The 24057-nt window shown below is 35.9% G+C and overlaps 2 protein-coding genes across 3 annotated transcripts in view; one reads left to right on the plus strand and one right to left on the minus strand.

Moving 5' to 3' along the window:
* Positions 1-2140, plus strand: part of RARB (retinoic acid receptor beta) — a 163130-nt gene extending 160990 nt beyond the window's left edge. For both annotated transcript variants that reach the window (XM_029940362.1, XM_029940361.1), the window contains exon 9: positions 644-2140. In XM_029940362.1, the coding sequence (XP_029796222.1) occupies positions 644-840 (197 nt within the window). In that variant the 3' untranslated portion in view covers positions 841-2140. The remainder of the gene's footprint in view (positions 1-643) is intronic.
* Positions 2141-2188: 48 nt separating this feature from the next.
* Positions 2189-24057, minus strand: part of TOP2B (DNA topoisomerase II beta) — a 55307-nt gene continuing 33438 nt past the window's right edge. Inside the window, exons 22-36 of the mRNA XM_029938774.1 lie at positions 22688-22822; positions 21949-22149; positions 20767-20962; positions 20534-20625; positions 17581-17736; positions 17348-17431; positions 14811-15005; positions 12504-12648; positions 11941-12102; positions 10378-10579; positions 9446-9525; positions 8014-8124; positions 5193-5315; positions 3593-3687; positions 2189-2681 (exon numbers count right to left, since the gene is read on the minus strand). Of these exons, the coding sequence (XP_029794634.1) occupies positions 2514-2681; positions 3593-3687; positions 5193-5315; positions 8014-8124; positions 9446-9525; positions 10378-10579; positions 11941-12102; positions 12504-12648; positions 14811-15005; positions 17348-17431; positions 17581-17736; positions 20534-20625; positions 20767-20962; positions 21949-22149; positions 22688-22822 (2145 nt within the window). The 3' untranslated portion in view covers positions 2189-2513. The remainder of the gene's footprint in view (positions 2682-3592; positions 3688-5192; positions 5316-8013; positions 8125-9445; positions 9526-10377; positions 10580-11940; positions 12103-12503; positions 12649-14810; positions 15006-17347; positions 17432-17580; positions 17737-20533; positions 20626-20766; positions 20963-21948; positions 22150-22687; positions 22823-24057) is intronic.

A 24057-nucleotide genomic window follows, 5' to 3' on the forward strand; every position in this document is an offset into this window, starting at 1 on the left:
ATTTTAAAAACAATGAGGCTGTTTAACTTAATACTGTCATTCTCTAGATCTAGCTAGACCCGTGCTAATAAAATTTACTGTGATTATGGAAATACTCTATGATCTGCATTGTCCAATACAAGTGGCCACCAGCCACATGTGGCTCTCGAGCACTTAAAAAGTGGCTAATGCGATTGAGGCACTGTTTTTCCTAATTGTAATTTAGCAAATTTAGATGTAAATCGTCGCACGGGGCTAGTGCCTGCTGTACCCGACAGCGCAGCGCTGCATCAAGCTGACCAACACACTTGTTACGTTCTCTTCCCTCATTTGCGGGTAACTGGTATCCCTTAAAACGGTCTTGTTTGGAGATAACAGTCTTTCTGGTCTTTTACCAAGAACTTCTCTGTGCAAATTATGTTAAGTAAATATATATAGGTACTGTGCCCTGCAACTGACTCAGGCATGGAACCACCGAATGCAAACAAGTCGCCGCAACTGTGTTGTTTTTCTGTGGATGAAGTTCAAGTATTTGAGCGTTGTAGAATTAGGGTAGCCTCTGGGAGGCACTGGCAGCACGGTTTTCACCCCCGTGAAAGTCAATCCCGAGTTCTTCAGTTTAGCTCCTTATCTCTATGAGATTTCTATTCTCTCTCTTTAAAAGGTGCAGAACGTGTAATTACCTTGAAAATGGAAATTCCTGGATCAATGCCACCTCTCATTCAGGAAATGCTGGAGAATTCTGAAGGACATGAACCCTTGACCCCCAGTTCGAGCGGGAACCCCACGGAGCACAGTCCCAGCATCTCGCCCAGCTCAGTGGAAAACAGCGGCGTCAGTCAGTCCCCACTGGTGCAATGAGACGCTTTCCAGCTACTTCCGACATTCCCCAGTACCTTCAGTTCCGGGATTTAAACCGCAGGAAAGAAACATTTTTACTGCTGCTTAGTTTTTGGACTGAAAATATATTAAAACTCAAGAAGGACCAAGAAGTTTTCATATGTATCAATATTTACTCCTCACTGTCTAACTTACCTAGAAATACAGACTTTTTAAATTCTAAACATCAGCCATTTCGTGCAACCAGAAACTAGTTAAAAGCTTCTATTTTCCTTTTGAACACTCAAGATTGCATGGCAAAGACCCAGTCGAAATGAGTTACCCCGGTTAAGTTTCTGAAGACTTTGTACATACAGGAGTACGGCTCTGTTCTTTCTATACTGTATGTTTGGTGCTTTCCTCTTGCCTTGCATACTCAAAATAACCAAGACACCCAGGTTGTGAAACAGACTACTTACTGTACGCGTCCAGCTAAGAAAGGCTCAAAAAAAAAAAATAATAACTCTTGCTTTCACAGAGTCATCAGGACATCAAGGTAAGGAAAGGGGACTGTTGTACAGTATGACAAGATAAAGCTAGAGAGAATTCTAATTTAGTTAGTACGGAAGCTTGTCCTTGCTCTTTTTGACGCTCTCAAACTGCGTCTTCTATTTCATGTTGCCCAGTAAAAAGATACAACAAATTCACTGCACTAGCAGCAGAGAATTCTCTATCAGTGTAACTGCCAGTTCAGTTAATCCAATGTCATTTGTTCAATTGTTAGTCACTTTCACAGTGGTTTATCTTAATGACATAACTACACGATTGTTTTTAAAGATGTATTTTTACAGTGATGGTAGCCTCCAAGGCACAGACACTTTTCAGTGTTAATAAGATTTTGTTTACCTACTCACAAGCCATTAGGGAAATGTCCTGGGCTAATCAGCAGGCTGGTCTACCACCACCACCAAGCAACTCCAGGGTCCTTCCTCCTCGAGGCCTGGCAGTCAGGGGTCTCCCCCAACCTCCTCGTTGCCCAGGGGCTAATAAATATGAACTCCCAAAGGCATGGACAGAGAATCTGCATCCTTTGACCTTGTCCAATCACTATGAAGCAGAGTGAAAGCTGTGGTAGAGTGGTTAACAGATACAAGTGTCAGTTTCTTAGTTCTCATTTAAGCACTAGTGGAATTTTTTTTTTGATATATTAGCAAGTCTGTGATGTACTTTCACTGGCTCTGTTTGTACATTGAGATTGTTTAACGATGCTTTCTATGTTCATATACTGTTTACCTTTTTCCATGGAGTCTCCTGGCAAAGAATAAAATATATTTATTTTAAAGAGTGGGAGCTTTTACTACACGTCCATCTTTAGTAAAGACACGGAGGGCACAGTTCCATTTTTAATGTTTAAATTTCATTTCAAAAAGCAGGTCTGTAGTCTGCAACCATGACAATTAAAATCTGTGCTAATGCACGGCCGTCTATAACAACTCTACAAGCCAATCGGACAGTACATGACATTTCAATGAGTAAAAAAGAGCATAAAACCGTATGTGTAAGAACAAAATGTTAAAAGGCCTACCACAATAATAAAAAACCATCAATTACATCATCACATTAAAATAAGCCAGATGTACAAAAGTCTGAGACAGAAAAGACAAAAGGACAACACAATTTATCTGTTGGAAAATGTTTCTGTGCTCTTTGCGCACTTAATTAAACATTGCAAAATCAACATCTTCTTCGTCATCGGACTCTGCAAAATATTTCACTTCTTTCCTAGCCCGACCGCTCCGGGGCAGAGAAGGTGCTTCAGAAGTGAAGTCTGACGGGAAGATGTCCACATCTGAATCCTGATCAAAAGAGGTTTTCTTCAGTTTCTAGACATGGTTTAAAAAAAAAAAAAGACTAGTGTTAAAGAATTAATTATTCCTTCTACTTCACTTACATTTGAGAAGTATTACAAATAAGTCAGCATTATAATTCTGAATTTAGAAGCCTCATTAAGTGGAAGATCAGTTACCTAATCCTTTTTTCCCTTTATAAAAATGAAGTATAACAATCTGCCGCCTTGATTCTCTCAATTTCTAGATTACCAAGCAAATATGCACAGTATCCAGATCAGTACAATTTACTTATTTGTAAGTACCTATCAATTCATTTTGTGCGTAAGTTTTGTTTTCCTTTCCTGAAGTACACACTATGTTTATTATAAAAATGCAGAGAGGAGTCACCACGACAGACCAGAGGCATGGAATACTGGATGGAAAAAGGTCAAGGTGAGAGCAGCATAAAGTTAAAATCCTCCATGCTTGTGTTTTTAAGTTGTAATAGGAAGAGCAAGAAGAAAAAAACAGGGACATTTGATGGTTTTCTTTTACCCATAAAAAAGATTGTGTGCTGCTGGAGAAAGGTTAGACGACTGTGAAAATTAGCCATCGTCAAATGAATTCAACTTAAAGTCAAAACCTGGTCAAATAAATCCAAGTTAAAAAGAAATTGCCTTTGGTCTGAAAAATAATTATTTCAGACACATAGCCTATAACTTCTACAGCTCATTGGATGAAGTAGAATACTTTTAATTAAGTAGGCTAATTTATGCCACATTTTATCCAAGAAATAGTCCTGACTGGATGCATTTTATACTTGAATAATTCTTTACCCATATATAAGCCCCCTATGCCTAAGAAGGACCAGGTGTAAAGCTGTTAGAAGACCTTGTAGTAATAAGCCAACTAAGCCAGTTCTAGATCATCGTAAAACAATGCATTAAGAAGATGCTGCTGATTACCTTGCTTGGTGGTTTGGAGGTTTTCCTGCCAGGGTTATAATCACCTTCATTTTCAGAGCCAGATGCTTTCCTTTTCTTTGCTCCTCGGCCTTTACCTTAAAATGATACAAGGGGGGGTTTCTCCCAAGGTTAAGTACAGTATAAAAAGGTAATTGCCACCACACTATACTTCACTTCTTTGGCATGCCCCGATCAGTACTGCAATCCTGGTCTCTAAATATACATGACGTAGCAACTATTTGGCAGCGTCCTTTCATTTCTGGGATTGATGTTAACTAGAGGGAATTTCACAAATACTTGTTGGAAGGTCCTGGTGACAAATTTTAATGACCAAGCCCCTGATACACAAGAGAAAACATTTGCATTTTGCACATGTGGTCTTTGTGCCTAAAAAGAAAATGTCTTAGAAGAGTGCTTTTTAACTCGTATGTGATGAAAAAAGTTTTAATTTGTCAGACTAGTACCTTTAAAAATACAATATGAATTACTAGAAAAGTAATGCATATTATTAGCACAAATTATGTTTACATGTGTACTCCAAATTTTACTTATCATACACTGGGAACAACCAATTGCAGATCCCATTTCAGGTAGCACAGTCTTAGAATAAACCCCCAGTACTAATCATAAGTAACCTATCCAATCCATATTCCTTCTCCAACTTAAAAGCACCCCTGCAGCCACTTGTTTCCTATCAACCTGTTCGCATTGGAGGAGAAAGGCGGAAAGGTAAAATGTAAAGGGTGACAAAATATTCTACGTCCTACAATGATGCCCGTGAAAGAGAAAATGGAACTCAGTTGCCATTCTAAATTTTAACAGTTCTTTAAGAGCTGTGACTAACCAAACTGTTCTAGTAAAGATAGCCTAAACGATCTCGGGACATCCTATTTTATCAAATGAATCAATGAAATGGCACTTCTGAATCTGTAGAAGTTTCAAATCAGGCATAACGTAAGTACTCAGGTCCTTAGTCACGGGTTCTTTTTGGCCCCTGTTCTCCCTTGTTTCTGTGTAGGTCTGATTCTCCTTATCATAACCGCCACTTGAAGAAATAAATACAGTGACGGTAAATCTGTCAGCTGGAGAAAAGCTTGAGCAGCTACCCTTAGAAAAAATTATGTTTCATACATATTTGTTAAAAAGCACCTTTGAGGACTTTTCTAGATTCAGGAAGGAAAGCCGGGCTCCAGGATGAAGAACTGGTGCCCTTTCAGGTCCCTGAGTACAGGGATTCCACTTCCTAGGTGAGCAAAAGTCCTGGCGTAAAAGTCCCAGCTCCTATGAATGTCCGTCTCTACTCGGCAAGGAGTCCTCAGCTGCCTTTTTATTAACTACTTCCGGTGAGTCTGTGGCAGGGGGTCTCTGGACCATTCTTAAGTATGCAAGTTGCTTACTTGACTTCTGAGTCTCAATTCCATGATTTATAAAACAAAGTACTAGACTTCCTTTGGACTCTAATTCAGCACTGATTCTTAGACATATTGCTTATCGAGTAGTAAAGCAATTTAAAAAAAAAGAGTACACAGTCTTTCTAAGTTCAGTGAGAAGAGACTATTTTCCGCATGGCATACATTAGAGAGTTAAACATAATCCTCACCTTTTGGGGGTGTAGTCTTCTTTGGAATGCCAAATTCTGAATCTGAGTCAGAGTTTATAGTCTCTACTTTCTTCTGTTTAGGGGTTCTCTTGGGCTTAGCAGTTGTATCTGAAGATGGTTTTCCTATTAAGCAAATTTCCATTTCCGAAATCAGTAATATACTTACCAAAAAACCTTGCTCAAGTGAATCCTATAACAGTGGAATTTCTCACTGCTGATATGAAATGGAGTAGCCTTATAGAACAAAATGGTTTCTCTTCACTTGGTGCCACTATAAAGCCAAGCAATTTCTCATGGATGACACCATGCTTTTCATTTAATTATGAATAATTTGCCTTTTGCTGTTTCATAAGAGATTATTTTAAACAAAGAGCATTAATGTGAATTAAGCAATAACTTTTAAAAAGTAGTAAAAAAATATACCATAGTCATGACTGAAAAGTAACATAGTTGACATTAATTACAACTCAAGTATAACCACCTGCTATGTTCTACTTCTAAAATGTTTTAGAGGAAGAAAAACATTTTTACAAGACCCCCCAAATACTATGAATAGAAGCTGATTCACTTCAATTCAAAAGCTGAAATCCAAACATGGCACTTTTATGTAGAAAGATGAAAATTCCAGGTAAGACAACAGACCCAAAGGCCTTTGTTTTATGCATTTTGTTTTTAAAATAGAGTGTTTCTCAGCTTCATTTACATTCTGTGTGAAACCTGATAGATCAGACTTTACTTGGATGATTAGTAAAAATTAAGAAACAAAAACAGAAGAGGCTAATTACATGGAAAGTGTATTCCCAGGCCCGACCTTGTTAGGGTAAAGGCCCCGCCTACGAACAGCAAGAGAGGCCCCACTCCTGGCAGTGGCAACCACAGACTTTGTGGCTTCTCCCTGAGTTTGTATGCCTGAGTCCACCGCAAGAGCCACAGGGCAGGCAGCTCCTCGCATGAGTGTAGGCTCGACAGAGCAGTGTGTTCTAGGAACCACCCTGTTTTCTTCCTTAGAGTTCCCAGGCTTGCCTGGTAGGTGGCAATTAAAACCCTACCAGGCAAATGTAAGTCCAATATCTGAGTAGCGTGAACTGCTTTTCTGAGGTCAACTACTGGAGCTACAGAACTTAACTTATATAATAATAATATGTAATTTGGAATTAACACAGATGACCTCACAGAGGATACATCCTCTCCTTGAAATGGTATTTCGTGGGAATTATGTTTTTGGAAGGAGGCTACAGAAAGACTGAGGGCTTCAACTGTTTCACACAGGCATCACCCCTTCAACTGACACAGGCTAGTTCAACGGGGAAACACCCAGCTAGGACAGCTGGTGTGGTACACTAGCCATTTAGTTAATACTCAACACCAACTCCTTGGGTTGGTTTAATAGGAGGGAACGGCTTGATGAAGGAAACAGGTTGGTATGGTCAAACAAGTGACATGGCTCCCAAGTTCTCAGGGTGGTTATAAAGTGCTCACATGAAGACAATTTAAAAAGGATGCCAAAACACAAACAAACAAAAACCTCTAAGGCCTGTCTCAGTTTGAGCTCCCCTGAAGCAGATCCCACCTGACCCCAAAACAGAGACTCCAGCACAAGTACTTATTTGGGAGGTGCACAAAAACGAGGCCGTGAAGAGACAGCAGCCGGTAATGCCTAAGGTGTCAAGCCTATCATCACTCTGAGGGTTTATCCCTGAGCCACTGTAAATCATACATCTCAGAGTTAGCTAACCTGAGAGGCAAGAGCACTAACATATTTGCAAACCAGCTTTCCTCAATTACTGATAAAGAGTGGCTGGGGTGGGGAAATATTAATATTCCAACATAGTAACAAAAAATCCTGAGGCAAAGAAATACAGGCAGTGGCTGATATAAACCAATGTGTTGGCCAGAGAAGCTCCGGTAGTCCACCAATGTCTTACCGTGGTCCTAGCGCACTCAAAAGTAGTAGGGACTTTTGTTGTTGTCCTGCTTCGTCTAAAATGGTTATCTGTTTTACATTTTTAAGGCACTGAAAAGATGGTCCACACTGTATGTTTATTTACTTGCTGTGTAAGGAGCACTTATCTTTTAAACACAAAGCACTAATGGTGGCCTCCTTCAAAAACACCAAGAGCCTACACCTTAGCACTAATAACAGAGTCATATGTCAAATCAACTTAGATTCTCCATAATTCTAAGGCTATGGAAAAGAAAGAAGCTATATGACTCAGATCGAAGAAGATGACCCCAACTGAACTGAGCCAATAATTCCAAATGGGGTGTGAGGACATTGACCTACACAGATAACACAATCAGGCTACCAGCAAGACAAAACTTTAATCTATTTCACAACCTAACAACTATAGGAGGCCTTACCTAAAAAGCTATCTTTAGATATATCAATACATGGGATTATTTTGTAAGTACAATAGTTGTATATAATAAGGTCATATACACATTTTAAGAATTACTTCATACAGTTAGAAAACAAGAGGGATTTGGGTGCCTGGGTGGCTCAGTAAAGCGTACAACTTCGGCTCAGGTCATGATCTCATAGTTCGTGGGTTCGAGCACCAGATCAGGCTCAGTGCTAACAGCTCAGAGCCTGGAGCCTGTCTTCAGATTCTCTGTCTTCTTCTCTGACTCTCCCTCCCCTGCTCATGCTGTCTCTCTCAAAAATAAACAAAACATTAAAAAAAAACACCACAAGAAGGATTCTCTCTATATGCATTTATACTATTTTCTACTGACATCCATGTGCAACTAGTTTTAAATTATATATACCAACTATATATAGTTTGTGCAATGCTTAACCACATCAAATATAAGTACGTACCCTTTTTAGCAGCTACTGTTTTACCTGGAACTTTATCTGTTTGTTTCAGACCAAATGATGGTGAAAAGACAGAGGCAGAATCTTCTTCATTACTGTCAAATTTCGCTGAATCTAAAAATTATAAAGCATTCTTTCAGTAAAGAGATTCTATAAGGACCACTTAATAGTTAAGCTTTGATTCTTTTTACTGATGACTTCTCTTTAGCTAATTAATCTTATAAATTTCTATTTTGTTATCATATAATCCATCACATACAAACAGCTGAAAACAAAAAATATAACCATGTTCTATTTCAAAAACGTTAACTCTATTGTAAAACAACATAGACATGCACAGTGCCAAATGCTAATCATTTAAAACATAACTGACCAATTCTAAAACACGATTTATTTTAAACTGGGATATGTCACTGTGATTTATTTTAGTATCTACATATCTAATACTGTTACCCATTTCAGGAATATCAGTAATAATGTTCAATCTAAGAAAGTGGTAACTTCATCTTTTAAAAACCAATTTTTAATCATTGAAGATCAATTTAAAAGGCAGTAGGCTTACCTTCAGTTTACTCTTATACTCAATGTTGATTAAACAATTCTGCTCTCCACCCCTCCCTCCTTCCCTTTGTCAAACCAAAATGGGGATCTAATACGTCTACTTGGATGTGATAGTTTTATAAAAATGTTTTAACATGCTCTCAAATATATCTATATACTTAGAACATGTGCCAGATCTATGTCTGTCTGCCTATATGTGTGTGTATATTTTAAAAATGCAAGACAGTTAAGTAGATTGATTTGGCCTTAATAATTCCACACATAAAAATATAGGAAATATAGGGGCGCCTGGGTGACTCAGTCGGTTAAGTGTCTGACTTCAGTGCAGGTCATGATCTCGCAGCTCACGAGTTTGAGCTTGGTGTCGGGCTTGGTGCTGACAGCTCAGAGCCTGCTTCACATTCTGTGTCTCCCTCTCTCTCTCAAAAATAAATATTATTAAAATTTAAAAATGTACATATAGGAAATAAAAAATACACATCCTGATTAAATTTGCTTCTATTAAGGTTTTAGTCTTTCAGCTACGACAGTTTACTACAACAAACCCGAATATCAAGCCCCTTATAGCTTTTAAAAAACTGTCACATATATATTCACACTGCCCTAAAAATTGAATTTCATCTTCCAAAATTTTTCTGTATGTTTTTCTCTCATTAAAACACTATACCCACACCCATACACTCCATACGCACAACACCTATCAACCTAACTGGTCCCATAATGCCTATTTTGACCAGTTAGTTGGTACTCATCTCAGGAAAAGTAAATCAACCTTATTACATTGAGGGAAATGTAAAAAGAAAAGTTTTCCACTCCTAAAAATCCATAGCAATAATACAGTTAAGCAATCAATGAAAAGACTAAATGAGCATACCATCTTCTGACTTCTGAGAGTATGAAGGAAATGAGAAGAGATTCCCGAAGTCTTGACCTTTTTTGTCATGTGAAGATTTTCTATTAGAAAAATTAATCACAATATAATTTTAGTTTCAACCTTGGCAAACTATATAATGTGCTGCAGGTTTATAATTACAGTTCTCTCATTGGTTTCTCTTTGTCAAAGGGGAACCAAACTACTTTTTTCTGTCTCATATGCACAGGTATGCATAGAAATACAGTCAGAGACACCAGAAAAACCAATGATTTAACATAAAAGAATGGAAACCGAGGAATGGTTATTCAAAATATCACTACATTAAACTTTATGATTACTGATGTTGAATTCTTGAATCGCTTTGTTAAATTATGGCCAAAAACCTAAGAAAGTCAGAATCTCTGTCAGAGTCCTCAGTGATCCTATTTTTAATCCTAGACTGCATATGATAAAATACTTCTTATAATAGATGATTACAAACTTCACATCCTACACATGGAGGTTCAATACACTCCAGAGGCAAAAAAAAAAAAAAAAAAAAAAATCAAGGCCTAAGCTAGGGAAGATTAAATCCTCCCAGTTCTCTGAACCATGTTGTCAGACAGTGTCCCATAGGCCTGCCGCCTCTTCTTATAAAGTTTTACTGGAACACAGCTACGCTTGGTCATTTACATATGGTTTATGGCTTGCTTTCATGCTACCATGGCAACAACTGAGTAGCTGCAACAGAGACCACGTGGCCTGCAAAGCCTAAAATATTTACTATAGACAACAGTTCTGCAAACAGCTGCAACATTACCCAGATTTTTTCCTTTGTGAGGAGGACCATACCTCCAATGATAACAAATTCTTAGACATAGTTTACTAGATCTTTGACAGATGCCTAAAGAATGAACTGTACCATATAAGTGAATAGTTACTTTACTACTTACTCTGGAGTAGCTTTTGGTTTGCCAGGTGAAAATGTATATTCATCTTTATCTAGGCCATCTGAAGGAACAAATTCATCTTCCCCATCATTTGTTATGGGAGATGCTTTCACTTTCAATTCCTCTAAATCATTATTGTCTTCATCATCATCAGCATCATCCTCCTCCTCTTCTGAGAAGTCAAATGTGTACTTAGGCCTTTCAGCTAAGAGGAGGAAAAAACATGAATGTTAAATCCAGCTTTATCTACATGAAATATTATAATTACTGCATTTGAATATATTCCATCTATCTCTAAAAATAACAAAAGGGGGGAAAAAGACAAGCCTTCAGAGGAAAAGCCAACAACTTTGGCTTCAGTTATTTTGATGGTGCTCAGGAGGCTAATGCTACATTTGGTACATGGAATCACAGACTGATAAAGATAGTTAGGGTGCAATCTGTCACACTTAAATATTACTCAAAAATAGTGAGGAATATAGGCCATTGTAAAAGGGACTACTAAGATTTCCCATTTCTGCAATTACAAAAGACAAATTTTACTAGTCTTACAAAGTGCTGAACTTTCTCTTAACTTCTTACATAAAAATTTCTATCTTCTATTCACAATAGTTTTACTATGAAATAACAGACAATAATTCAGATGAATGAGAAATATAGAGATAATACCTCAACATATTATTAAACAATAATTTAATATAAAGCATAAAAAGGTAACGAATATGGGGAAGGGCACATTGGTATAATGCAAGTCTTATAATTTCTAGCATATATTATGGAATAAAATTTATAAATAATTTCAACGCTGTGTAATTTTATACTTCATTTTAGGTATACAAAAAAATCTAAATACAATTTTGAAGTATCTAATTTAATTTTCACATAAGTTACTCTTATTAAAAATTCCCCTACATTGTACTACCTTTGCACATTGGGTAAAGAAATTCAACCACTGGGGATTAGAGAACCAAAGAATTAAAACAACCATAATAAGGTATCATTCATTTTAATTAGGACTTAATAAAATTTGAGAAGAATCTTTAAAATAGAACACTCAATTTTTAAATACTTGAAAACTTCAAATTAATGAATAATCAAAGGATAAAACTGCATGCATAACAGCAATACAGAATAACAAAATAGTATCTTCATCCTAACTCTAGCACTGCAATTATATAACTTATGCTATGTGCATATAATCAGACTTCTAATCATGAAATTTATCATGAAATTTTTCATGATATTTGGGGTAGAAAACAAAACAAAAACTACGAAGCACTTCTACTGATCTATCAGTGTTGATATTCTACCAAGAAACCATTTTTACCAAACATAAAAACCAATAAGAAAACATGATTCACTTCACTGTCCTCTGTGTCCAACTTTGCTAAAAACATCATTCTCTAAAGCCAACTTTTTTGTCTTCATGAGCTCTAACTTCTGAAATACTAACAATTCAGTACTTTAATGGCATTGAAAATACTAACAATACCAACTTATATGAGTAAGACCAATTTGGGCAAACTATAATATACAAAAACATAATTATAAAATGTATCAAAATACCAGCTGCTCTCCTAAGCAAGGAATCTCTGGGAATAACCACAGGCTCTGTTTCTTCCAAGTCACTTTCTGACTTGGATTCATCATCTGACCAAGGATTCCGTTTCTTCACTTTCTTTGCAGTGGATTTACCAGATGATGTAGGTGTTTTTCTCACTCTGGTACCTAAAAATAAAAGAACAATAAGATATGTATCAATATTTATACAAATGTCATTACTAAAAATAAAACCTAGTGAAAGGTTAATTATAACAAATGTTCATGAAAATTGAAACATTACATCTACTACTAGAAAAAAAGCACAATAAAAAAATTTAGTAATACCCCGTACATATGTATTTTCTCCCCCCTTCACAAAAAAATCTTTGTAGGTAGGAGCGCTTGAGTGGCTCAACCAGTTAAGCAGCAGACTCTTGATTTCAGCTCAGGTTCGTGAGATCGAGCCCCACATCAGGCTCTGTGCTGACAGTGCATGAAGCCTGCTATTGATTCTCTCTCTCCCTCTCCCCCACTCACACTCTAAATAAATAAAACAAAGAAAAAAATTTTTAAGAAGAGTTCCTCACCAGGTTCCTTTTTCTCCCTTTTGGGTTTGGGACCTTTATTTACAGGAGCTGATGGGATCAATGGCTCTTCTCCTGTACCTTCTACTGGTATTCCACTGAATTCTTCATCAAATTCTACTTTTACTGCTGTGGTATCAAGATCACCCTATACATTAAATAAATAAATAACCAGGAATTAAAATAAAAATTAACACCATCCATTTTAGAGCTACATCTCCAGCCAACAGATCCCTTCTTCATATAAGTAAAAAAAAAAAAAAAATAGTAATCCAGAAGACTTTGATCAGACCATCTTCTACTTTATTTATCTGTAGCAACTGATATGCTGACCACTCTAATCTTCTGATACACTCTATGAAATAATAGCTATTTAAAAATAACCATAAAAAAATAAGGCAGCTTTTGATTATCAAAGGGACTTTCAGACCAATAGCAAAATACACCAAAGAGTACCTGCAAAATAAGTTCCTATAGTTGAGGTCTCTACATACCAGAAAAAAAATCACAGATTACTGAAGGACGAGAAGCAACACCCGTCATGCACTACTAGGCATTAGTCAAAGTCTCCCTACCCTAAGATTATTAAAAGAGAAGGACACCAGAACAAGTCATTACAACACAAATAACAAATACGGAGGGAGGTATAAAATTAACCCAGGAGGAGAAGTGAGCAACTCTGCCCAAGGCAAGGTCAGAGATGACTTCATGGAGAAGGAGCCTTTCTGACTGGGTTTTGAAAGAATCATGTATATTTGTCAAGTGAAAAGGAAAGGAGGGAAGAGTATCCCAGAGAAAAGATACAGAGGCACGATCACCACATTATGTTTAGCAAATAACAAATAATCTGCTAGGATTTAAGGAAAGGGAAAAGCAAAGAGTAGGCACATGGAAACACAGGGAGATATGTAGTTGCTATATCACTGGATAGTAGAATCTGTGTGCAGTCAGTGGGGAGTCGCTGAAAATTCTTAAGCATTTATGCAAGGAAGACTTATTTTTGGAAATATCACTTGGGTGGTAAGAGACCAGACAGAGAAGAATGAAGTACAAAAATGTAGAGGTCATGATAAGATAACTAGAGACAGGAAGACTAATTAAGAGGAACACTTAACATCAGAAAAAACTTAGAAATTGTAAGACCGTATCAATGGGGACCAAGAAAAGGGAGGAGGTATGATTTTGAAACTGCTTCATAGGCGGTCAGTAGGATTTAGTTACTGATTGAATGAGAAAGTCCCAGGTTTTGGGCTTGTTTGTGATAGGTGATAAAGCACAGATGTGGAAGAGGTTTTGAAATCAGGATAATGGGCTCCGCTTCAGTTATGTGGAGTCTGAGGGGGCTTTGGGCAGTCAGGTAGCTGTTTAAACATGGCACTCCTGAAAACACTACAGCTTAGGGATAGAGATTTAAGAGTCATCAGTGCAAGTGAAAAAAGCTCTGGACATAGGTGAGGTTACCTGAGACTACGTAAGGTGAAGAGAAGAGTGCCAAGAACAAACACCAACTGAAAAGGAGAGAAGCCATATCCTAAGGAGGAATCTGCGTGTGGTAGGAAGCTAGGTAAGAGGCAAATAGTACCGACATCAGTTTATCAGAATAGTAGAAGACTTTACTCCAGCTCTGAGCTCATTTCCCAAGCTCTAAGTAGACTATGGGGCATATCTATCTATCCCCTACGCTCTAAAATCAACCTACCCAGAAAAATCTGCCTCTCTCAGACCATCATGCCTCCTGTTTCCTCAACTCGGAACGGCCTTCTCAGTCTGGCTAACTCTTGCCCAACAACCTTCTAAGAGGAGCTTAAGTCCATACTTCTAATTTCTCAATAGAACCAATGAATGCCAATGACATGGGAGGTGCTTGATAATTTTTTAACTAAAAAACAAATAAATAGTAAAAGAGAGCTTACTTTTAAAACCAAACAGACACTTTCCTGCTTAAAAGACTTCCTTAACTGGTCATGATACAGAACTAAAATTTATATTTTAAAGCTGATATGCTTTTTTTGGTTGTTGTTCCAGGATTTTAATGTAGAATGCTGCTAAATAGACTCTATCTAGCTCTCATTTTAAAAACACAATCAACTAAGTTGCTCTTTACATATATATGGATCCTTGACTTACATTTTCTTTCCATGGACCAACTACTTTCATAGAACAAATGATTTCCTAGCACAGTGAAATATATTAGAAACAAAGCATGACTTAATAAGCACACAGTAAACCTGAAATACATATATACATAAATATGTATATCATTAGGAAGATGGAGTCTACCAATGAGCTAAAACTAAGGAAATGTCATACCTTTTTCCTCTTCAGCAACTTTTTGCTGGCATCTGCCTTCATTGCAGTAATTTCAGGAACTATTCTTCTCCCGTAAGGGGAAGGCATTGTCTCTTCCAACTGAAGTTTCTTAACCTTAGGTTTGCCAACTTTACCTTTTATTGCTTTCCCAGCCATTCCAGCCAGAATATCTTCTCGTTCTTGCGCTTCCACTTTCTGAAGTATAATAATTATTAAAAAAAAAAAAAAGTGGGTGCAAAACAACTCATTAGAAAAGGAATCACTACTGCATAAGAAATTAAAACTACAGTAAATCCTTGGTTTGTGAGCATAGTTCATTCCGAAGACATGCTTATAATCCAAAGCACTTGAATATCAAGGCAAACTTCAAGAAACACTGGCTCGGATGTGATCATGTGATGCTCGGCATCGCATTCTACTCACATTGCAAGACATCCCTGGTCCTGCAGATAAACAGGACATCTGTGCAGCACAACAGCTTAAAGGAAATAGCATAAGCTTTGAAATCAGACACACCTGGATTTCAATCTTAGCACTTTGATTATTAGCTTAAACTAATACAAGAAATAATAGGTGCTCTATAAATTATAACTTAAGTGCTAGGGATTAAAAATCATGTAATCCCCATTTTATGGACTCTACAAACATGAGTGACTGTTCTTAACCATAATAATATAATCCCTCCCTAAACAAGTTATTTAACCTCTCTAAACTTCAGGATCTTCATCTAAATAACTTTAATAAGCTCTCTCACTTGGGATTGTGATAGGAATCAATCTAGGAGGATTACATAGAACACAGTGCTAATACACAATACTCAATGGTATCATAAGATTTTAAATGATAACAGAGGGACATGAAATTTAAGTCTATATATCTTTTTATATATAAAAAGTTACTATATCCAGAAAAAATAAGTTGTTTGGACCTATTTTGCATTAGCTTTATTACTTTATTATCAAGTAATAAAAAAAGGTGATGAATTAAAAGTAGAAGAATAGTAAAAAAAAAAAAAAAAAAAAGGAGGGGGAAGAATAGGGTTATCACTGGGACTGTTCTGAGTGATGGTATTTCAATAATAAGGAAATTTGCAGTCACAGCCACAAAAAGCTTTCTGTGTCTCACTATGTTAAGAACCAGGGATCCAACTTAAAACAGGATTAGCCTATTATTAATATTAATCAGAAGCAATATGTTCTTTTAATGTATACCTGTTTCATGTGTCAGCAGGGAAAAAATTATCAAATTTTAAAAAATCTAAGTCATATTATGACACTTGAAAGATGATTAAGGAGGGGCGCCTGGGTGGCTCAGTCGGTTAAGCATCCAGCTTCGGCTCAGGTCATAATCTCACAATCAGTGGGTTCAAGCCCCACGTCAGGCTTTGTACCGACAGCTCAGAGTCTGGAGCCTGCTCAGATTCTGTGTCTCCCTCTCTCTCTGCCCCTCCCCCACTCGCCCTCTGCTCTGTCTCTCAAAATAAAGACATTTTTAAAAATTAAAAAAAAAAAAAAAAGAAGAAAGATGATTAAGGAAACCCGGGACCAATAGCACTGAAAAATTCCAGAAATTCTATAAAGCTACCTACCACCCTCCTTTCTAAGAGTCCTAATTCTGATTTAGGATATGAAAGTAAAACTAGAACATGTGGACAAAAATCAATGAAACTAAAAAGTTAAAAAAAAAAAGGTACTATCATATGAGTAATAATAAATAGTAATTGACCTAGTGCTACTCAAAATCAGATGATAATATTGCTAACCTTAATTTAACTGTAAGATTTTACCTGTGTCAGTTGCTTCAAAACAAATTGGGCAACTTTAGAAAAAATTTACATTTTTTATCTTTCTCTACACTTATTTTTTTAGAATTAAAATTCTACCTGGAGAAAACTATATTATAACAAAAAGTATTAAAATTTGTCTGTTAAAAACCTAAAGACATTATCATTCCACTTTGTAAAAGTACTTCTTTCAATCATATATTTTGTTCTTACCTCTTTGGGGAAAAAGAAACTGAATCAATAAACTATTTTGAAGTTAAGAAAATTTAACTAACAGAAAATATTAGTATTCAGTTTATTCTAATTTTTAACTCCATATAGCTTTTTACACTCATCTATACCAAATATAACTTTTCTGTATAACTTCATAGAGCTAGAAGCTTAATCCTAATGCACCCTATAAACACATTAACCTTTACAGATTTAAAAGAAACTGAAATAATTTAATTAAAGAATTTTCATTCTTGGGGCCCCTTGATGGCTCAGTTGGTTGACTGTCTGACTTCGGCTCAGGTCATGATCTCATAGTTCATGGGTTCAAGCCTTGCGTGGGACTGTGTGCGACAGCTCAGAGCCTGGAGCCTGCTTCTGATTCTGTGTGTCCTCTCTCTCTGCCCCTTCCCTGCTCATGATCTGTCTCTGTCTCTCAAAAAATAAAAACAAAAACAAAAACAAACAAAACAAAAAAAGAATTTTCATTCTTATTTCATAAACATTACTTTTCCAAATATATTGTAAGGGAGACTTAACCTACCTCCAGTTCTTCAACAAATGCTGCTAAATCTTCTTTCCAAAGATCTGAAGGAGATTTCCTTTTAAGATCATTGACCTCTCGCCCCTATAATAAAAAAGTAGTAAAATTTAAACATTTAGTAATTTAATAAGGTATGAAGGGTAAATCAAATCACTTCTTTTTGTAAAAAGAAAAACAAGGAAATGGATAATACTGAAATAGTTTCAAATTATTTAACCCACAAAGGTTCATACTTTTGCATCTCTCTGTTTAATCAGTTCTTCAACTTTTTCTTTAGTAAGAGACCACAGAGACATATTTAAAATATAATTAAAATCAGGGCCTGAAGGAGTTCCTGAATCAGAGGAACTATCATCATGCGGGTTTTGTGTTTCTTCCTCTTCTGCTGCCTGTAAAAAATAATAAACTTGATATTAAAGTCCTGTATAGTATCAAGTCAATGCTGAATTTTATTGAGTATGGAGCTAAAAATTCCACAAATGCTATATATACTCTTAATGCTATTATATTCAGGGTAGATGGGGTTATTTTAGATTTCTATCTGCAGGATTACAATATAAAAAAAGGTATTTGCTATAAAAAGTTTTCTAAAAATACACAATAATAAATATTCAAAAGGAATGTATATTCCATCCCTATTTATCTAGGAATCTGATGAAAAATTAACTGCTTTGCCCAGGCACTAAGTAATAAAGTGAGAAGACACCACAGCTTGAAATTAATAGACTAGAACTAATGTTTTATCACCACATCTTGTCAGATTTTTATATTGGTGAGTGAATTAACAATTTGAAACCCAAAATAAGTATCACTTACAAAGAATGCTTTATAGTTGTATATAAATATGCTAAGTGAAATCACTAAGTAGGACTTCTTAATAAAAACTCTCTAAAGCAAGAATACTTATATCAGAATGAACCGAAAGTTCAATTAAAAATTTAATAGCTGGTGAGTTAGAGTAAGAATTGTGAGGGCTGTTCTAAATTTTTATTTACAAGGTCTGTTTTCATAGAAACAGTTCCAATAAAAAATCCTCTTATGCTAATATTAAATTTCAAAATCCAATGAATTTAATAGAAGTTATTATAGGTGACATCACCTTTATGATTTTCAAAATAACAATAGACATTAAATAAAATTGCATTTAAATTATTTAAGGCACTCAGATAATTTAAAATGACTGAGTTAATCAAGACATCCCATGAAACCAAATGTTCACTTTTGGTAAGCAAAAAAAGAAAAAAAATGGCTTTCGATTTAGTTTAAAATTTTCAGTAAAACAATGCATATATGCACAAAGTAAAATTTAGCGTACTTTAGAAGGGATAAAGATAAAAATTACAAAGCAACATGCTTCATTACATAAACAGAATTATGAATTCAATTAAGCAGCATTAGCCAAATAAGAAATGCTGTTGCTGAGCCGATGATTAATGAGTACCTAGACAGATAGTACTTACGACAAATTGGTAAAGTCTACTGTTTAAAAATTCTTCATGAAACAGTGTGTTTCTATGGAATATTTAGGTTGTTACACTATTATTAAAATATTATCTGGCTGTCATAAAATCCTGTTTTGATCCATACTCTAAAAGTCTATTTGCTCTAGGTTTTGATGACACCCAGAATATTGGTAACACTCTGGATATATGTGTATCTACCACTGTTAACATGAAGATAACTAAGGATACTTTCAGAAATCAAGAATAAAAACTTTAATCTCATAATTATCTGCTTTATAATTCTCTCTTCTCCAACTCTACACAACAGGACACTCTGGTAAGAGCAGCTCCTTTTGTTACCTTCACCCCCAAAGTGAACACATGGCCAAGATGCTGAAAAAATTGTGATGGTGACAATGAAATTACTAAAACCAACCGCTAGGTTTTACCTATAAAGTCTACTTCTGCTGGAAGGGCATTCTCAAACCCTAAACATCTTTACCTTTTAAAACTAAGCATTAAATTTACTAGCTTACTAGTTAATTTTTTTTAAGATATAGTTTAAACCAACAACGATACAGAAGGGCAAGCAGTGTATAAACCATAATTTGGGGTTTAAAAATGCAGTAAACCACTGAAAGGAAAGCAAAGTGCTTAGATCATTTTAATTTTGAACACTCCCCATCTCATCCTCCCCCATTTTTCCCAAACGATAAATAAGCCTATTATCTTAATATATAATGGCTAAGTAAATAATTTATTCTAAATTTATTCACTCTAATATCTGGCATTCTATGGACTGTTCAAAATTTCAAAAAGCTTAAATAATAAAAACAACAGTTCAATGTAGTTGATAAAAAATATGAAAAACATTGTGGGTTGAGAATTCATAAATGTAGGGAAGTGTCAAGTTTCACTTTAAGTTACATCATATAATCATAACTGCTATCAGCATCATATAAACACAACATTCTAATTAAGAAATCAGTCATTTCCATAATGCTCTTCCTTTTGTACATTTGTGTTCTCAATCACAATGTTGTATTCCCTTTTAAAATCTTTCTTTTAATTATATACAACAGAAAGAAACTAATTTTTGGGAAGAATCTCAAAGTTTCAATATTCCATTCACTGAATATCAGTACTTTATGATCTGAAATGGACAATTTAATAAATAAAAGATCAGACTTTTAATCTGAAGTTCCAGGGTTTAAACTTCTAGTCAAAGATCTAAGCACAGGACAGAGCACATACCTGGTGCTCAATAAACACCATAATATCGAAGATTTTGTCTCTAGTCTTCCCAGCACAAACCGAAACCAGACCAAGTGAATGGTGACTGGATACCATGCTACGGCAACAGTCAGACCAGTGTGAAATCATTTATGTGCTACCAGTGTAGTTCCCGGTTGTACACATGCACCGCACCAAAACCACCACCACAACTAACACCCTTTAATGGCAGGCTCAGAAAAAAGGCCAAGGAGACTGAGCTACCTTCTCACACCTGGAGTCATTTCTCCAGGCCCTGGTTGAGTCACACTGGCAAAGGGCTTTGTGGTGGGTGTGCACTGCAAATTCCTGTACTGTATCTGTTCTGTGGATAAACAGAAGACTTCAGTCTCCAAACAGAGAACTCGGCACCTTTATAGCAGTATTCAATTTAAAATTTAGCGGTTGGGTTTTTTGTTTTGGAATTTGCTTTTAAAAGCTTCTCTCAATGTCTTGTTCTGCAAATGATTACCTTTTCTTGTGCTTCTTTCCAGGCTTTCACTGGGTCAGATTCATAACCTCTCTGGACTAACATTTGAATCAAATCTTTCTTTGACCTATTCTCTATGTGAGGGAAAAATAAAGTTAGGATCAAGAAAAGAGATTCAATTTGTATTTGTTTATATTCTACTGATAAAAATGTCTTCTATTAATAAAGTTTTTTTTCCATTTTAACTGTTTAAATTTTTAAAGGTTACATCTTACCTATGGTAATTTTTCCCTGTATCTTCTCTAAAATGAAACGGGCTTGATTATTAAGCTTTGTAGATTCTGCTCCCAACATTCCTACAAGCCACTCCTTACGTAAACCATAATAACTTAATCGTAAATCAAAGAATTCTTTCAAAATGTCTTGCACAGTTTCATACTTCTTGAGACATCCCATATGATCAAAGAGTACCTAAAGGAAACACAAAATTTTTGAAGATGACATAAATCTGTACTGGTATTTTTCACTTGTAGGACCCCTACAGTATCTAAAATAGCTACAGTATACTTAAATGAACAGACACCACCACTAAATGCTTGTTAAACAGAACCAAAATTATTAAGTAAACATTCCTTTGGTGACTCCAAGAAACTGACACATTCAATTCTCAAAACTATGAAAATACTTAAAATAATTTTGAAAGAAAAATGTCCTTTAAAAAAAGGTCCTTATTCAAAATGGCTATAAAACCATCTAAGAAATTTTTTTCAAACTAAAAACAAACATATTCTATCTCTGACTTTACAAATGTTAAAGTTCTCTCTCCCCCATATACCCAATAGAGGTTTATCTCTCTTTTATTTTTTATAATTATGCTATAACTCATTCAAGCTTCCTCAATTTGGAGGAAAATTTTCCTTCTTCTCTATTCTTGTTCTCCTTTTTTCCATCTGTCTGTCTTTGCAGATTATGGCAGTTTGTCTCAGCCACTGTGCTACTGGACTTTTTCTTTTACTCTTTTTTTATGTCTAAAAGCTAATTTGGAATGGAATGAGGGTGACTCATACATGTTCATTTTCTACCTTTCTCTCCAATGATATACAAACACAAATATACAAGTTTGATAAAGCAGGGGAGAGCTATGGGAAGATAAGTACTCCACGATTAAAATGCTAACAGACACAGCATAAGGGACATGAAAATCCTGCACCAATCATTCTCGTAACTTCTGGTCAGTGTACATATCCTCTGTGTTCAAGCCCACATGCACAAACACAGAGTTGGGATTGAGTTAATGGATAACAGGAGAGGAAAAGGAATGCACCTCTAGAATCATCAGCAAATATACAGGGGGAAACCATTCAGACTTATAGCTACAAACATCATGAAGCCAACTGCAAAAATCCAACTCATGACATGGAAAAAACATTAAATTAATAGTAAATCTAATCAATTACCATGGAATTACAAGTAAGAGTAGTTTGAAGTTTAAAAACTTTATGCAATCCAGCAGCTTCTGCTTGTGCAAGCTTCTCTTCAGTCATTTTCACCACAAATTTCACAGTTGTATCAGTATGATATTCCTTATAATCAGAAATTAATGCTGGTGTTTTATCCGTTCCATTTAGCATAGGTTCCAAAACTTGTTCTTTGTATACCTACAAAGGATAAAAAGAAGTCATTCTTTTCCTGACACACACTTGTACTCTCATACTATAAGTCATGCAATTTTTAAAATATCCCCAATTCTGGTGGGAAAAAAAGAAAAACGCCATCTCTAACAGCTCCTGGCCAGCCTCTATAGAGGACAATACATGGGGGTCTCGGGGGTGAAAGAGGATATACACATCACGGTTCTGATCTGTTCATACACTAAAGGGCAAGGGAAGGGTACGAGTATGAAGAGGAGAACAGCAAGCCCACCTGACAAGAGATGACACGCATACACTTTTAGATCTGTAACAGCTGATACTGACATGAATTTATATTCCATGTTTGTAAGGGCTCCAAGCTAGCTTAGGTCATTTACATTTTAAATAAACTTTTAAATTATTACTTCAACATTCAGAGCACAAATTCCATTGGAGTGGTCAAAAATGTATAAAGGAATTTTTAAACACTGTCCAGACTTAGGACAAACAATGATGGACAAACGCACTTGCCCTCCTGACAAGCAGCTCATATGCATATACTAACCTGTGTCCAAGTTCTAACGGGAAGCTCTGTAATCTCTACTGTGTTTCTATCCACCACAAATATTTCACCACTGACAGCGTATTGGTTTTGACCAAGCTCTTGGATTGTTCCTTTAAAGTTTTTGTAATTTGGAAGCTGCAGAGAAAAATACAAATAACTTAAGGCACTACTTCTTTCCTAACTGCCTATACCACATTTGAATGCCCCTTAGTCTATGGTCTACTGCTATTGACAGTTAACATGACTGACACTAAATTCCTCATCCTCAATAATCTGTCTCCAAATAATCAATCTTGAATTCACATCTTCTGTGAATATAATTTCAACATCTCCCAATCTCAAAACCTTAGCTTCCTTTTTCCTAGTCTTCTATTTTTTTTCAGCCTATTGCCTCTATCCCTTCTTCTCCCCTAGATTAATAATCCTTTAAAATCAAACTTCTTGGATGTTATATTGAAAGCCTTCCACAACCTACACCCAATCTGACTTCCTACCTTTTCTCCCATGATTTGCCTTCCAGGCCACTACTCTCCTTCCATACTCTGCTCCAACATTTTGAATATTTTTACAATATATACATATATATCTATATAGAGAGACCACATGAAAAGCAAGTATTGACCAAACAGATTGACTTAATATTCTGAAAAAATTAAGACACAATAATCATCAAACATTTTTTGCCTCTATTAGGAATATTTTAGAGTACTTTAAAGTATTTAAAGGGACAAATTTTAAATCATACTTAAAACCTAATGTTTTGTTTGATTTTAAAATATAAGAATGAAATAAAACCTGGAGAGAAATACATTAAAATATTTTATTTCCATATGCTGGTTTTATGAAGTATTTTTTCCTCTGCTTCTTTATATTTTCTACAATGAGCATTATAATTTTTTTAATTTTTTTGCTTTATTGTATTTTTTTTTTTGAGAGACAAAGAGAGACAGCGCAAGCAGCAGAGGGTCAGAGAGAGAGAGAGAGACACCAAATCTGAAGCAGGCTCCAGGCTCTGAGCTAGCTGTCAGCACAGAGCCCGACATGGGGCTTGAACCCATGAACCATGAGATCATGACCTGAGACAAAGCCGGACACTTAGCTGACTGAGCCACCAAAGCGCCCCTATAATTTTTTAATTTCTGTATTGGAAATACACTTTTAGGGATGCCGGATGCCTGGGTATCTCAGTCAGTTAAGCATCTGACTTCAGCTCAGGTCATGATCTCACAGTTAGTGACTTCAAGTCCTGCATCAGGCTCTGTGCTGACAGCTCAGAACCTGAAGCCTGCTTTGGATTCTGTGTTTCCCTCTCTGTGTGTCACTTATGGGCTCATGCTCTTTCTCTCCTTCAAAAATAAACAAACACTGAG

This window comes from Suricata suricatta, chromosome 5 (assembly GCF_006229205.1).
Source record: "Suricata suricatta isolate VVHF042 chromosome 5, meerkat_22Aug2017_6uvM2_HiC, whole genome shotgun sequence".
NCBI classification, from domain to species: domain Eukaryota; kingdom Metazoa; phylum Chordata; class Mammalia; order Carnivora; family Herpestidae; genus Suricata; species Suricata suricatta.